At 51.4% G+C, this 14,993-nt stretch overlaps 1 protein-coding gene and 1 long non-coding RNA gene across 2 annotated transcripts in view; one reads left to right on the top strand and one right to left on the bottom strand.

Annotated features, from left to right (window-relative positions):
• Window positions 1-10,540, top strand: part of LOC308057572 (hydrocephalus-inducing protein homolog) — a gene marked incomplete at both ends in the record, with an annotated part of 97,928 nt that extends 87,388 nt beyond the window's left edge. Inside the window, 14 exons of the mRNA XM_080411650.1 lie at window positions 347-446; window positions 1,324-1,423; window positions 1,920-2,088; window positions 2,368-2,606; window positions 2,929-3,082; window positions 3,453-3,891; window positions 4,249-4,484; window positions 5,097-5,248; window positions 6,209-6,401; window positions 6,943-7,051; window positions 7,637-7,900; window positions 8,485-8,627; window positions 8,969-9,190; window positions 10,376-10,540. Of these exons, the coding sequence (XP_080267776.1) occupies window positions 347-446; window positions 1,324-1,423; window positions 1,920-2,088; window positions 2,368-2,606; window positions 2,929-3,082; window positions 3,453-3,891; window positions 4,249-4,484; window positions 5,097-5,248; window positions 6,209-6,401; window positions 6,943-7,051; window positions 7,637-7,900; window positions 8,485-8,627; window positions 8,969-9,190; window positions 10,376-10,540 (2,685 nt within the window). The remainder of the gene's footprint in view (window positions 1-346; window positions 447-1,323; window positions 1,424-1,919; window positions 2,089-2,367; window positions 2,607-2,928; window positions 3,083-3,452; window positions 3,892-4,248; window positions 4,485-5,096; window positions 5,249-6,208; window positions 6,402-6,942; window positions 7,052-7,636; window positions 7,901-8,484; window positions 8,628-8,968; window positions 9,191-10,375) is intronic.
• The window catches only part of LOC308057581, a 309,793-nt gene that overhangs the window by 131,974 nt on the left and 162,826 nt on the right, over window positions 1-14,993 (bottom strand). The gene's annotated exons all lie outside the window — the stretch shown is intronic.

Here is a 14,993-nt window from a genome sequence, read left to right as displayed (position 1 = left end):
GCTGGGTGATTGAAGGGGAGAGGGTTGACGGTCAATGCCACCTGCTCTGGGACACCTCACAATTCTTGAGATTGTTTTTCCATCGCTGTGTCTCCCCGGGTGCTTCCGCGGCAGCACTGCCTGCTGAAGGAGTGCCGAGCTGGGCTGGTAGGGCTTCTTACTGCAGCAGCATCTCGCTGGGTCAGCCCGTGAGATGAGCAGGTTGGGAGAGTTTGGGAATCTACAAGTGCTTGTCAAGCAGGGGAGGCCATGGTGGAAGCAGCCAGCAGAGACAAGGACTCGTATGTTGTCTACCAAAAGAATTTAAGAGAACGGTCTAAGCACTGTTCGTTTCTCGCTGCCTCAGGTTTCAGATGCAGAAAACATCCTGGGGATTGTCCAGACCGAAAATATCCTCATTTCTGCAGAGGGCTATGATGTTGCTCCAATCATCAACATTCCTAAAGGTCAGTGGATGCCCCAAAACAAAGCAGTCTGGGTGCGTTGCCTTGCCTTGGCAGGTGAGCAACCAAAGCGCTTGGGATGGGGTAGCATGCAAGCGTGGCCCGGTCACATAAAGCGCGTATCCTGCAAGTTGAGTGGAGTGAAGGGCTGCCAGGGCACAGCCAGCCTCGAGTCTCTCGCCCCTGAGCTTTGCAGTGTGCAGGTTGGTCTGGGGGCTTAGAAACCACAGCGATGTGAGCGAGCAATTGGCAGCTCCTGAGGGCTCAGCAGGGCACATAAAGTTGTTGGATCAGTGCTTGGAAGCAAGAAGACAGAAACCCAGCTCCTCACCTGCTAAACCCTGCAGATATTCTCCGAGTAAGAAGAGCAAGGGCAGCAAAGTAGCTAAAGAAAATTTCCAAGAACGGAAACTTCCTGAGAAGGGTTTTGGGCTGCCTGAGAACTCCAAGTGTCATAGAACAGTTTGGGTTGGAAAGGACCTCAAAGATTGTCTTGTCCCAACCCCCCTGCCATGGGCAGGAACACCTTCCACTAGTCCAGGTTGCCCCAAGCCCCGTCCAACCTGGCCTTGAGTGGGGCAGCCACAGCTGCTCCGGGCAGCCTCTGCCAGTGCCTCGCCACCCTCACAGTGAAGAATTTCTTCCCAACAGCTCATGTAAATCTCCCCTCCTCCAGTTCAAAGCCATTGCCCCCTGTCCTGTCACTACAGCCCCCCAGGAAACACCTGTCCCCACCTTTCTTATAAGCCCCATTTCAGTATTGAGAGGCCAATTGAAATGGGCCTGGAAGTGTTGAAATATCTGTCTTGTCACTTGGTGTGGTCTGTAGCAGCTCACTAATACTCCCCGTTTCTTGCCTGGCTCTGAGGGTTTTCTGCAGGTGCAGGTGGCACCGTGGATTTTGGAGTCCTGAAAGTCCTGGATGATGCGAAGCAAGTGCTGACTCTGAGGAACAAGGGGAAGTACGAGATTGCGTACAGGTGGGTCCAGCTGCCTGCTCTGTGAACGCGTGGTGCCACCATCTGCCCAGGCCTGCCTTCTCCTCCTGCCCATGGCTAGAACCGCTTCCCGTGCTGGCTGCCTCGTGGTCTGGTTAAATAAAAAGCCCGGGCTCCCTAATCTCAAAGACTTTAAGGGAGAATGCAGCCCCACACCAGAAGTCCTTCACAGCTGAGCAGGAACCAGAAGGAGAGGCCCTGAAATTGAAGCCACTCACTGCTGAGATCCATTGCCTTCCTCTGAGGGGCAGCTCCTTTCTCTTTATGACTCTTTAAAGGAGGGGATGAGAAAATTGGCTGTCGAGGTTAGTTTGCAACACTCATGATGGTCTGCACTCTCTCAAGATCTGAGATTCCCCAAGCAGAGCTGGACTCTTTCCCTTTTAATTTTTTTATGGTCTTATGTCAAGTCCTGGCTGTGCTGGTGGCACTTGTACTTTTAACTGCAGAGGTCTTTGTTCCTTCCCTTTCTCCCCAGTTTCCAGCTGAAAGCTGCAGGCACCACCATACCAGACCTGGCAAGCCACTTCACTATCCAGCCGCAGAAGGGCCTGCTGGCTGCCTCCGGGCGCCCTGTGCAGGTCCAGGTGTTCTTCCACCCCAAGACGGAAGTGAATATCGAGGACAAACCCGTCCTGCACTACCAGGTGAGCTGCCCCAGCCAGGCAGTGGTGGCACAGCACGTCTTGGGAGCGTGAGCAGGACAGGTGCCTTCTGGAAGGAGGGCTTTAGCTGGGTAATTCTCGTAGGTGACAGCAATGTCTCAGAAAACATTTGTGATGCTTCCTAAGCAGAGCTGAAAGTCTGGCTCCGGAGGAGGCGTTGAAACAGGGAGGATGAGCTGATGGGGACCTGGGATGGGATCAGGGAACAGAGTCAGAGGCTGGCCTTTTTGCTGGTTTTACCAAGCCCTCCTCTGGCTGCAGGTGATGGAGCCCAGCATCTGCGGAGGAGGCGAGACCGTCGCCGTCATCCCAGTGAGGGTGTCGGCGAAAGCTGTGTTCAGCAAGTACAGCATTCACCCCGCCTCGCTCATCAACTTCGGTGCCATGGTGAAGGGCAGCAGGAAAACCTGCACCTTCATGCTGGAGAACAAAGGCAGCCTTGACTTTAAATTCCTCATCTACCGAGCAGACCAGGACGCATCCCGATTGCAAGAGAAAAGGTGAGAGAAGACCTGCATCACCTGTCCTGCCTGAGGAGGCACGACAGCGTGGCTGGTGTGTGACAGGCAGCCCAGACACCTGGGTTATTGTCCAGTTCACGTCACCTGCTTGTGAACAGGGAGTGGAGAAGTGCCTCAGTGTCCCCGTGTGTCGGGCAAAGCTGGTGATACAGCTGAGCTGTCTGTAAGCTGCAGGAGGTGCCGCCGGGGCTGCGAGGGGCAGGGAGGCTTTCGTCTGTGGGGAGGGGAAGGTCAGCTTTGGCTTCAGAGGAAGGCAGGGTGGGGGCTCAGCATGATGGGTGTTTCTGCTTTCTGCTCTTAGTGGATGTCAAATGAAATCTGCCCACTCTGGCAAGAGTGAGAACTTACACCAAAGGACTTCCTCAGCCAAGAAAAGCAAGCGCTCGCTGCAGAAGGTTGCCAGCCCCTCCATGCAGGTGGGTGGCTCCCGCTCCCCAAGACACACTGCTGCGGGTGCTGGGGGAGGACGCTGATGGGGGCTCATCACCGTGGGGTGGGACATGGTCTGCACGATGGAGGTCCGTCATCTCCCAGCCACAAGCAGAAGCAGGAGCTGCTCAGTTGCACTGACAGTCCCGTGCTCTGGCTCAGACTTGGAGTTGTGGGGTCAAGAGAGAGGAGCAGGTCCCGTGTTTTGGTGGCTGCTAGCCAAAATAGGACTGTGAATACCACAGATGTGGGCACGTTCCTGTTTGAAGTCCCACTCCATAGATACCAGATGACCTTGTGTTTTCGTCTTCCCAGTCCCCTCCCTTCCCTCCCATCACTTCTCACAGTTATTTCTGCTCTCCTGTTTTACCCCTGAGGCTGGAGGATCCCAGCTAGCACCTTCACCTTTTACACCCAAACTCCGTCCTCTGTGCCAGCCAGGATAGGCCTGCAGCTCCTCCTGGCTTGTCCCTCTCGTCCTGGGGCTGCCTCTGGGCCGTGGAGTCATCCCTCCCTGCCCTGGGACTGGGGGCTCGGCCTGGCTGGAGGTTGAGGAGCGGCGTACTCCTTGCTGGGGATGCTCAAGGCTGGGCTGCTGGACGTCAGCCTCTCCTGGGACTCTTTCTGCAGGCTCGCCTCACTCTAGGCATGTTCACGGTGTACCCTGGCTTTGGTTCCATCCCTCCTGGGGGCCAGCAGATGATCACGGTGGATTGCTCTGCAGAATCACTGGGGACGTGCGAGGAGCACCTGCGCATCGATATCAGCGACAGAGACCCCCAGGACAATCCCCTCGGCATCCCCTATACCCTGCTGGCTGAGTCCTGCCTCCCAGGTACGCCCCGTCCACAGGTTCCCACAGCCAGACCTGCTGCTGGTCAGCACCTGAACTTATTGCTTGGTTAGAGAGGCGCCCTGACCTTGAAGCTAAACCCTAAAATCCTCAGAGGTTCCAGTTCTTTTCAAGTCAGCCAGCGGGGAGAGGCTGGGAGGGATGCATGGAAGGATAAAAGGAAAGCAATACTCCTTGACTGGGACTGAGCTCCATCCTCGCAGCCGACTCCCCGCCCAAGGCTGGGTTTTGCAGTGACCTGGGCAGAAAGGGTTTATCAAGCCTTCCGAGAGGCCAGCAGGGTCCCGAAAAATTCATCAGGAATTCAGCATTCAGCCCTCCCTCTGCTCTGCTCCGCAGCATTTGTGGTTGATGACATCGAGTCCATCTTTGAGGAGCATCGAATCTGCAGCAACGTCAACCTCTGCCAGACCCCGCAGACGGTGCGAGACAAGGGTGTGTATGTCAGAGATGAGAACAAGTTTATCTTCACCGACGTTCGGGTTGGGCACCGGGCCACAGCTCGCTTCAAGATCCACAATGTCAACAAAGTCCCCTGCAATGTGGTCCTTTCCATCAAACCCATCGCCGGTGAGGTAAGAACAAGAGGCCAAGGTGACCGTTGCTCTTTACAGGCTGCGCTGCCTTGTTCTCCAGACTCGTTGCTTCCTCTTGCCCGCCCTAGTCCAGCTCCGTGCAGGTCAGGCTACAGGGGGGAGCAGCAGTGCCAGGGTGGCAGTTCTGAATTTGGCACGTCTCGAGCAAGGCTTTGGCTCACCGCTCTGGCTGGGTCTTTGGTGGGAGACCCAAACCCTTCTGCACATCTCTTGGAAGCCCGCTCAGAGGGGGCCTTTACTGGCCTGACGTGCCTGGGCTCAAAGCAGACCATTCCCTCAGGCTCCCTGGCCTTTTCCTTCTCTTTAAAGGCCAGTTTGAGGTTAGTTGCGGGGTTTCCGTGCAGTGCCCCCCTCCCTTGTGTGCTGGGGTGGCTGCCCAGTGCTCAAAGCCAGCTTTTGCGCTCCTGGGCTCCCTGTGCAAGGTCAGCACCGCTTTGGAGTCACCCCTGCGATGGAAGGAGCCTGCCCAGGGCAAGCAGGAAGGGAGACACGCTGTCTGGGGCTGTTCCCGGTGACGCATATAAGAATAAGACTGCGTACGAAACACTGAAGGATGTTTCCTCCTAACACGGCTCTGTGGGTTCCCCCAAGTTTCACAGCCCCATCAGTGACATTTTCAAGGTGGATCCCGTTCGGATGTGCGTGCCCAGCTGCTCCCACGCCTTTGCTACGGTGACCTTCACTCCACAGATGATGCAGAGCTACCAGTGCACTTTTGAGGCTTCCCTCGATGTCCTGGCGAGGTAACTCCCCCTGTGAAATCTGGGCGGGGGGACCTGCCTGATGGCTGCCCCTCCTCTGGGAGGACCCCGACCTCTTGTTAACCCTGATGCTCTCGGTAGCCTTAGGCAGAGTGCTTAGCATTAGAGAATAGAGGAGGCGGTAACTACTAGACAGAGTAGAAAGAGAAGGGGTTATAGCTTAGCCTCTGCGAGTGACTGTGAAGACAGTGCAGCATTTGGTAGCCAGCTGGGAGTTAGTGAATCAGCAAGAAATGGAGATGTGCAACAGTTGAGCTGGGGCTTTCCAAGGACAAAGGTTTAGATGAAGCCGTTTCTGTGCCAGCCAGCCAGCGTGCATTATTTCCTCCTTGTTTCTGTTAAAATGAGATGATTGTATGTGATTACCTGGGGTATGTTAAGCTATTCTCTGTCAAAGGAGCAACTGGAGCCCTTCTAAAAGAGGAGCCCAATTCCCCTGTCCTGGGACGTGTGTACCAGGGCTCTGACCGGCTCTTCCCCAGCCGTTTAGTGGCTGAGTCAGGACAAGTCAGCTTTCTGCTCTAGTACGCAATTCCTTTTTTAGCGTCCTTGGAAATAATCATTACTGATGGTGCCATTTATTTTTCCCTTCTTGCTTTTATACTATTTCCATGCTGCGCTCGTGCTTTTTGCATGTGTCTCATATCATCGCAGCCAGTGAATTTGCCATGTCTCACCTGTCGCCTCATTATTTACCTGCTGTGCTGCATGATTCGATTCAGTGACATGTTCTTTAACTGCTACTCTGGAAGGCTCTGGCTCTTCAGAGCTCTTGTGAATGGCCCTGATTGGATTGGGAGGAGGGGGGTGGAGGAGACCTGTGTCGTGGGGTACAGGAGCACCAGCCAGGGAAAATGCAGTGGGTGGCCCCTCTTTGTTGCTTGCCAGGTGGGAAATTGGTTAGTGCCGGCCGTCACGATCTCTCCTCTGCCTTTCCTGCAGCCCTGCAGCAATTAAAGCGCAAAGCCTGACCTTCCGTGTCAGTGGAGATGGGACTCTGCCTCGGGTGACAGTCCTGCGCCCGGTACTTCACAGTAAGAGAGGGAACCCTCTGCTGGTCTTTAAGAAGCTGTTGCTGGGTGATTCACAAAAACTCCCTCTGGTCCTTCATAATGGTGGCACCCTACCTGTCCAGGTGAGGACCTGCTCAGGGAACGCTCTGGTCTGGGAACAAGTGCTTGTCTCGTGGAGAAAAGGTCCCAGGAAGCATGGCAGACCTGGAAACAGCTCTCAGAAATTCTTTTTAAGCAAATGACTGACTTGTAATTTCCAGGAAGAGAGTTCCTCTTGGAAATGCGATTTTTCTGACTAGCCTATCCTTTTCAGTTAAATACAACGCAAGAAAGTTGGTGGGGTGTTTTCCCCCCATCTCTCTTCTCACGCTTTGATTCTCGGGTGGGCACGTGTGATGTCCTAGTTGCATTAGATTGTATTTGATCCCATTTTACTACACTTTAATGAAAAATTCTGTTCATTACTTTTGTATCCCAGCGCCTCTGAACGCTTCTTTTTTCTGTCTAGTTTTACTTGAACTTTGTAAGTTTAGCTAAGAGCTGTGTTTGAAGCGGGGAAGCATGCTGGATGCCCCATGCTGGACCAGCACCAGTACGGTGCCAACCCACGTGTCACCCTGTACCCACAGCAGTGTGGTTGTGCTCTGTGTTCCTTTTTCTCAGTTGACGATAGACCTGTTGGATGAAGCGGGAGTTTTCTTCTTGAAAGCCAGGCCCACCACACAATGCGTCTACCAAGCTGGGGGCGTGAAGGAGGACTCTCCTGCAGGAGGTAAATCCAGTAAGCGTGAAGCGCGGTCATCCACACAGGGGAGAAATGTGTGCCCTGCTCTTGGCTTGGCCAAGCAGCCGCCAAATGTTAGATGTTGTTTCTTCGCTGGGGCTCTCCGTACCCCCAGCTTTTCATGTGGACTCTGCGCACGGCTTCCTCCTAGAAAGTGGTTGGAAGTTTTTTCTGTTCCTCTGGACATGGTGGGTTGAGTTGCGGGGGGCTGTCACCACTTCAGCGGACCATCTGAGGTCTTTGCTGCGTGTGGGAGTAGCAGCCTGAATGGAGGCAGCCCCTGAGCCCACAGCCAGCCAACAGAAGCCAAACCCATTCTTTGGCTCAGCTTTACGTGTGGCAGGAGCTGACTGACTGCAGTTTGAGTGAGCGCTGGGTGTTAACCTGTGTTTAAGGCACTTCAGCAGTGATACGCGTGGTGCTGTCGTAGCCTTGTGAACATAGGAGGAGGGTCTGGCACCATTGGTGGGAGAATCTGTGCTTAGAGGTAGCTGGGTTTCAACCCCTTACGCCCCACAGAAATATTTCAGCGGTACAGCTGTATCACTTGTCGCTGATTTCATTGCTGTGCAGAGAGGAAGCCTCACACCCCTCTCCTGGTCCTGCTCCGTGGGGAATTAGCAGAGTTTGACGTGCTTTTCAAACCCACCCTGGCCCAGCGTGTGGAAGGCAGGATCCACTTGTCGGTGGTGAACAACCCGTATGAGGAGACCGACATTCAGCTGGTGGGCGAAGGCTACGAGGATGACTTCACGCTAGATAACATCCACGGACTGGTGGCAGACAGTGAGGAGGAGAAGAATGCTGAGGGCAATCTAGAGGAAGACGTAATTGAGGGTAAGAGAGGAAAGGCTGCCCAGGTGGATCAAGGAACAGGAAAACAGACGTTTCTGCTCACCCTGTGCCGTGCACCTGCGGTCCAGCTTTAGCAGCCAGATCCTGCTGCCTTCTGTAGCCTGCAGAGGCTTAAGAGGCAGCTTGAGAGCAGAAGAGAAGATCGTCTGTCAAGGGAGAAGCTTGCAGGCTAGCAGGGAAGGGTCAGAGATACCCGCGTTCAGCTGAGTATCTCCAAAAGGAGGGCTGCCAGCCCATGGTATGCTATGGAGATGAAGCCCGTGTCTAATGATTTGTGCCCTCGATATACGCAGCCTGTGCTGTCACCCCCTGGCCTGGCGGTCTGGGAGCGTGCTGGCTCTGTGCAGAGGGGCAGTGCATGCTGTGCTGCGTGGCTCTGCACAGCCACAGCCACGGGTTTAGGGATGTGGCAGGGCGCTTCCATGGAAGCGGTAGGATGGGGAACTGCGTCTCCCCAGGGAGGAAGGCTTGGAGCAAGGAAGAGTTGGCCACGCCTGTCTCTGTGGATGTGAGGAGGGTGGATGGACCTCAGGCACACTGAGACCTCCTGCTCTCATTCCTAGCAGCTGCCAGAGTGAATCACATCCCGTTCGGGGACTGTCACATCGGGAAACCCTACAGCGTGACCTTCACCATCACCAACCGCAGCAGGACGGAGGCGATGCGGTTTGAGTGGCTGGCAGACACCCCATTTCACTTCTCCCCCAAGGTGAGTTTGGATGGCTCTGCCTTTTCCCATTGCTCCAGCCCTGCCCGGCGGGTTCCCAGGAGCTGGCAGGGAGTCACCACGTACCGGTGAGAGCCTGTTTCAGTGCCACAAAGGAGCTGCAATCCCTGGCTTAGCTGGCACGGGGCTGTCAACCCCACAGAAAAGGCTCAGTGTTACGGGAGGTGGCATCTTTTGTATTTTCCTCTGTCAAACCCCAGATGAATACACGGTAAGAGGCAGATTCCTGGCACAGCTGCTCACCACATCGATCGATCTCTTTGCTGTCAGTCCTGCCCTTGCTAGTGATTCCAGTTAGGTCTTGGCTCTCTGGTTCTCCCTAGGTGGGACACCTCCATGCTGGCTGTGCTAAGGCCATCACAGTGACCTTGAAATCAGATGTCGCGGTCACCTTCAAAATGCACCCTGTGAAGTGCAAGGTGGCTAGGATCACCTTCCCGCTGCCGCCGGAGCAGATTAAAGACTGGGATGACTGCCTGCGCACCATCAAGTGGGTGGATACCACCATGAGGGGCCCAGGAGCCACGTGGCCTGTGAAGAAGAAGGTAAGAAACGCAAACAGGAAAAGCTAACGGAGCTGCTACAAAAAACCCCTGGCAGGCCACCATCTCTGCTGGCTGAGCAGCTCCTGCGTCCTCCTGACATTTAATCCACCCGTGAGGTTCACCCGCAGTGCGTTTTGGGGGAGAGGCAGATGCAGTGACCTGTGACACCAACACAAAATGGGGCGGTCTTTTGACAAGACACGTTTAGCCACATGCAAACTACCGGTCTCTGCCAAAAGCTGAAGTGTTGCAACCTGTGTTGAACGGGAGGGCACATTTTACGATTTTATCACGTTTTGTGGTGTTAAAATTTCTTCGTCGAATTCAGTGCCTTTTCACCAACAAGGAGTTTAAGGCGCTGCACTCTGACTCTTGTTTTGGAGTGGAGAGCCACACTAGTGCTCTTGTGTGTGCGCTGGCCAGCCCACCGGCACATGGTGGGTGAGCTGTCAGCTCTGCCTACACCGATAGCAGAGATTTTGGTGGTGGTGCCCATGTTGTGTGGGATATCTCATTGTGGAGCAGCCCAGGTGCTGCGTGGCAGTCGTGCAGCAGTCTGGAGAAGCATCGCTCCAGAAAGTGCCACACACACGTACCTGGCACGTGTTCCTCCCTAGTTTCTGAGCCTTTTTAAGAGCTGTAAACCCCTTCTTCTTCCCCATCAGCAGCAGCAGTCGGAGGCTTTCCTAGTGAGTTCGTCCCCATTCCAAAACGCCCGTCCCCAGCCCTCACCAGCGTGGCTGTTGCCCCACACATGGTGTCTGGAAAGCACCTCCCGCTAAGACAAGAGGGAAAAGGTGCTTTCTGGTTTTGTTCAGTCTTGGGGTTCTCCATCCACAGAACTCCCACAGGGGAACTTAATCCTAATTTAGAGGCCTGCTGAATCTGTAGCGGGCCATGAAAAAGGTCTGACACTCTACAGGGTTGAAACACAGGGACAGGTACCTATGACCCAGTCATTGTCCCCATGGGTGTATTCTCAGTCATGGTGGTGATTATGGTGTTCAGTCGGTAGAAACAAACACTGTAATGGAAGGGTTAAATTTTGTCACCTTCCCGGGGAAATAAATGGGAATGGTCCTTTCTAGCCCCTGTACGAGGCTGATCTTGGAGGCCAAAAGCCTCCTCTTGCTCAGCCGGGCTTTCTAGGCTCTGCTCAGTGATTCTTCCCTTTCCTGTTTGGAGGTGATTGAGACAGACCCAGAACCAGCTCACACTGTCCTGGAGGAGAGCAGCCGTGAGGTGGAGCTTTGCCTCAGTGCTGTTGTCGACTACGCTGAGCTCAAGCTGGATACGGACACAATTCAGTGCAAGGAGACCTTGCCCTTCCAGACGAGGACATTCCCGTGAGAGCCAGAGGCCAGGCAGGGACCCGTGCGTGGGAGCTGCCTTTGCCCAGGGCTGACCTGGTGCCTGCTTCGCCGTAGCTGTGCCGTGCTCTCTGGTGGCCTCTGCTTCTCCTTCTACTCGTGGTCTGGTGAAAATAAAGGCAATAAAGTGCCAATAAAGGCAAAAAATAAAACACTGACATGTTTATTGTTTGGCCACTTAATAAACCTCTTCTAATTTCTAACTGGGTGATTAGGCCTGGCGGGGGGTGGGGGCAGGGGTGTGTGTGCTGCTGCCTGCTGGTTCTGAGGTTTCAGCTTCCACACATCCTGGGCTCCTGGAGATGCCTCACATGTGGACTCGAGTCCCTTCTAGGGCTTTGTGTTCAGTCTCACCTGCTGTTCTTCTCTTTAAACAAATCATGTATTGTTTCATCCTGTCCAAGTCCTGGCAGGGTGCTGGGGCCTGCGTATCTGCACGTAAAGCCAAGCAGGAGATGGTGGCCACCGTCCTGCCAAGGCGTGCCAGGAAAGGTTCAATTCTGCCATGCCTTTCTGCTGACAACAACCATGGATTTGCTTCCACTGCGTGTTGCCTGTCCTCATCTGCTCGAGGACAGGTTTGCAGTCAAAATAATGTCAAACTGAGATGTAAAGACCAGAATAAGACCCTTGGATTAAGTCTCCTGGGCACCATGCCTGCCCTTTCCTCTTTAACCTCCAAACTTTGAAACACTTTGTCTCCGGGTAGCCCAGGGCAGTGGTCTAGACGTGGCAGAGTTGCCTGGGGACAAAGATACTCCTGAGCATCAAGGAAGGGGTACCAGAAGCTCACCATACAGTGTTACTTTTCTACCTGCTTTGTATTTATTGGTCATTGTCTTTTCACTCCTCCTTCTTGCTTTTCAGTTCCATGCTGTCCAACACGGGGAATGTGGCCCTGGAATACAACCGGATGGCGGCTGTGGAGGACGAAAGGGCATTGAGCCACACTGGGGAGCTGCTTCCACCCAGTCTGGATGGTAAGGTGCTGCAGCGAATGAAGAGACGGGACACAGCTTGATGCAAGCAAGTTGTCCATTTATTAGTGATTTTCTTACAATTACATATGTTTCTACCTTCTACATATTACACACTGATTGGTCAAATCTTAAGCGTAAAAAACACTGATTGGTTGATATTTAAGGCACACCGTTAGAACAATAGGAACTTATTAGTTTATCTTGACATAGCAATAATTTCTATTCCAAGGTTAGGGAGTTTCTTTCTACGCGGCTTTCTTGATTACATATCGGCGCCATCCGTTCCCTTATCTGGCTACTTGTTTCTCTGTCCGCCTGGCTGCCTCCTCAGCTGTAGCGGCTCAGGGGTCTGCAGTTGGCTTGTTCCTTGGTTCCCAGGGCTTGTGCCCTGCAAGTTCTAACAAGTCTCTATTCATCAGGCTATCAGTACTTGGACTCCTGTCCTTGAGGCCTTGTCCTACATCTCCCCCTTCCTGTTGCACAAAAAGAACCCCTGAAATCAAATGAGTTATTAATTTTTGTAAGCATTGTAAAAGACAAGGTATAAGTAATAAAACAAACAAAAAAGCAACTAAAGCATATATAATCATCTTCACTAAACTTCTTAACCATCCTGAAATGCCCCAACCACTGAACAGTTTATCTAACCAATCCCAAGTATCACTTTGTTGAAGATGAGAAACTCCATCCCTCAATCTTTGGATGCTAGCATGAATTGATTCCGAATGATCTGAAAGGTTCATGCAACACATCCCTTCAAACTCTTCACAACCATGACCTTGTGCCAGAAGCAAAAAATCTATTGCAGCTCTATTTTGTAATGTCGCGTGGCGAACACTATCAACATCTAATAAAAGACCAGACAGGGCACTGCTTGTGGCATTAGTTTGTTTGGCAAGCCAACAGCCAAGCTTATCTAATGCTGCCAGAGCCTTTCCTGCAGCAGCTCCAGGCAACAGAAGAGATGCAATAAAGCGTTGGCCAAAGGACCAAAATTGCATGTTATCATCACAATCGGAGGCAAATGCATGAACGCCACGCTTTGTCCTTCGAGAGTAGCAATGTTGTAAAATCATAGATGTGTTAGGAGTCAGGACGGAAAGTCGCCCTAAGCTACACGGACCTCCTTTTATATGAGAAGGAATGACAGGCCATGCTCTATCACCACAAATAAAAAATACTCCAGCAGGTAGTGAGAGCGGAGCATTGCTAGATTTAGACAAGTCGTTAGCAGTGTAATTACACCAGATACTTGCATTTCTAAAAACAGGATGAGTAGGGGAAACGTCCCATGCCCTAGATTGATTCTTTCCCATGTAGTTAAATTTTATGCAAAAATCCATTTTTACAGAACCAAGGAGTTCAATTTCTTGTGGTTCCAAAGTGGCCAGTGGGAGATGGGGTATCCATACATCCCAATTGTCTGTCACATTTTTTGATACGTTTTTGGGTGGAAAAAGACTTTGAAGGTCCCTAGGTATAGGCCATTCATCTAATGGTAAGCCCACAAGACATGTGGAAAAAGGCTGATCCGGAGTGGCCATAGCAAGACACAGAGTATGCTGTCCAGTCAAGTTCGCCAACGTGACCCAAACATTTACCTTTGGTAGAAAAGGGGGATAAGAGCCACCTTCAATAGGCCAAGGTCCAGGTATGAACATCATTATCCATATTACTGACAACACTTGTTTCTCTTTTTCCATTGTCGTTTTACAACCAGCCATTCTTCTGGTCGTACTGTCCATGACCGAGGCACTGCAATTGATTGTCCACACTCTAATCCTACAGTAATGTTCTTGTTAATAATATAAATTCTGCTTGCTAATACAATATATTGAAACAACAACCGTGCAATAGCCCGTACTTCTAGGCTTTCAATCAATGATAAAAAATTTGCAAAAACTAAGTCTGGCAAAATCTCAGAACCTAACCCTATAACTCCCTCTAATTCCAAAAGAGGTTTTCCCATAAAACGTTCAGCCCACTGTATATGATTAAACCTTAATATTTGATTATTACACTCAGAACACATCCAATGACCCCATCTGTCCCTTAGTCTTACAACTCACCAGCGATCGTGATCACAGAGTTCACGATGAACCTTGATCCACGGTCGACAAGATGGTCCATGTTCATAGCAACATAACTGTAGAAATCGAGACGCTGTCCAATCTGGTTCATGACAGTGTCGTTGAAAGTCGATGTAATGGAAGATAATATCTGCTAGCGGTGCCGTCAGTGCGTTGGGGATCTGGTCTGGTCCAAACGTATTACCTTTGTTAAGTGGTTTAATCCAGGGCGATATTGTCCGTTCCAAGCGCTGTAAAAAGTGAAATCTAGATGCTATATCCTGAATTTGGTTACCTGACATTAATGCAAAACAGAAATCCTCACACAGTTTTTATTTCATTCTGTAGGGTCGGTGTCGGTATCAGTTGTCTGCGGTAAAGGTTCACGGAAAGGTCTTACATTCTTTGCTGGGATCCATCTGGGTCCTTTTTCTGTGGAGACACAAGCATAACCTTTTCCCCATGTAACAAGAGGATATGGTCCCATAATTTTACCTGTTTCTGGATCTCGAACCAATACTGGGGCTTTAACCCGTGCCTTGAAGAAGGTATTTGCAGTAAAATGTCGAACTGTCGGTGGGTTGTTATCTATTAAAGAACAATTTAAAAAATTGAAAACATACAATGCTTTCTGTAACCGTTCCTCCGGAATAGCCATTCCCATTCCCCCTTTTTGTTGTTGTAATAGATGTTTTAGCGACTGATGAGACCGTTCAATGAGAGATTGACCGGTGGGGGAATGAGGAATGCCAGTAATATGAGTTATACCCCATAGGGCAAAAAAGGTTTTTATAGTTGTTGAAACATAAGCTGGACCATTATCTGTCTTTATCTTTGAGGGAATACCCAAAGTAGCAAAAGCACGCATTAAATGTCTACGAACATCTCGTGCCTTTTCCCCTGCGTGACAAGAGGCAAACAAGGCACCTGAAAATGTATCAATGGAAGAGTGGATATATTTAAGGTTACCAAATTCAGAATAATGTGTGACGTCTGTTTGCCATAATTGTAGGCTTTGTCATCCTCTAGGGTTAACTCCTGCAGCAATTGATGGGAAAGAATGTTTTTGACAATCAGGACAGACAGCAATAATATTTGGCGCTTGTTGAGAAGGAAGGTCAAGCTGTCGTTTAAGAGCTCCAGCATTTTGATGGAAAAAAGAGTGACTTAGTTTAGCTTGTGCAATGTGGTCTGGCAATACTTGAACTGGTAACGTCAATAGATCAGCTCGTCAATTGCCTTCTGCAGGAAAACCAGGTAGTGAGGTGTGAGACCTAATATGCATAACAAAATAAGGCGCAGATCGAGAGTCCAAAAGGAAAATAAGTTCCTGTAACAGGGTAAAAAGTTGTGAATGTGAAACATTCCGCAGCACAGAAGCTTC

This window comes from Falco punctatus, assembly GCF_963210335.1.
Source record: "Falco punctatus genome assembly, contig: scaffold_52, whole genome shotgun sequence".
NCBI lineage: Eukaryota > Metazoa > Chordata > Aves > Falconiformes > Falconidae > Falco > Falco punctatus.
This window is presented reverse-complemented; position numbering and strand designations above follow the sequence as displayed.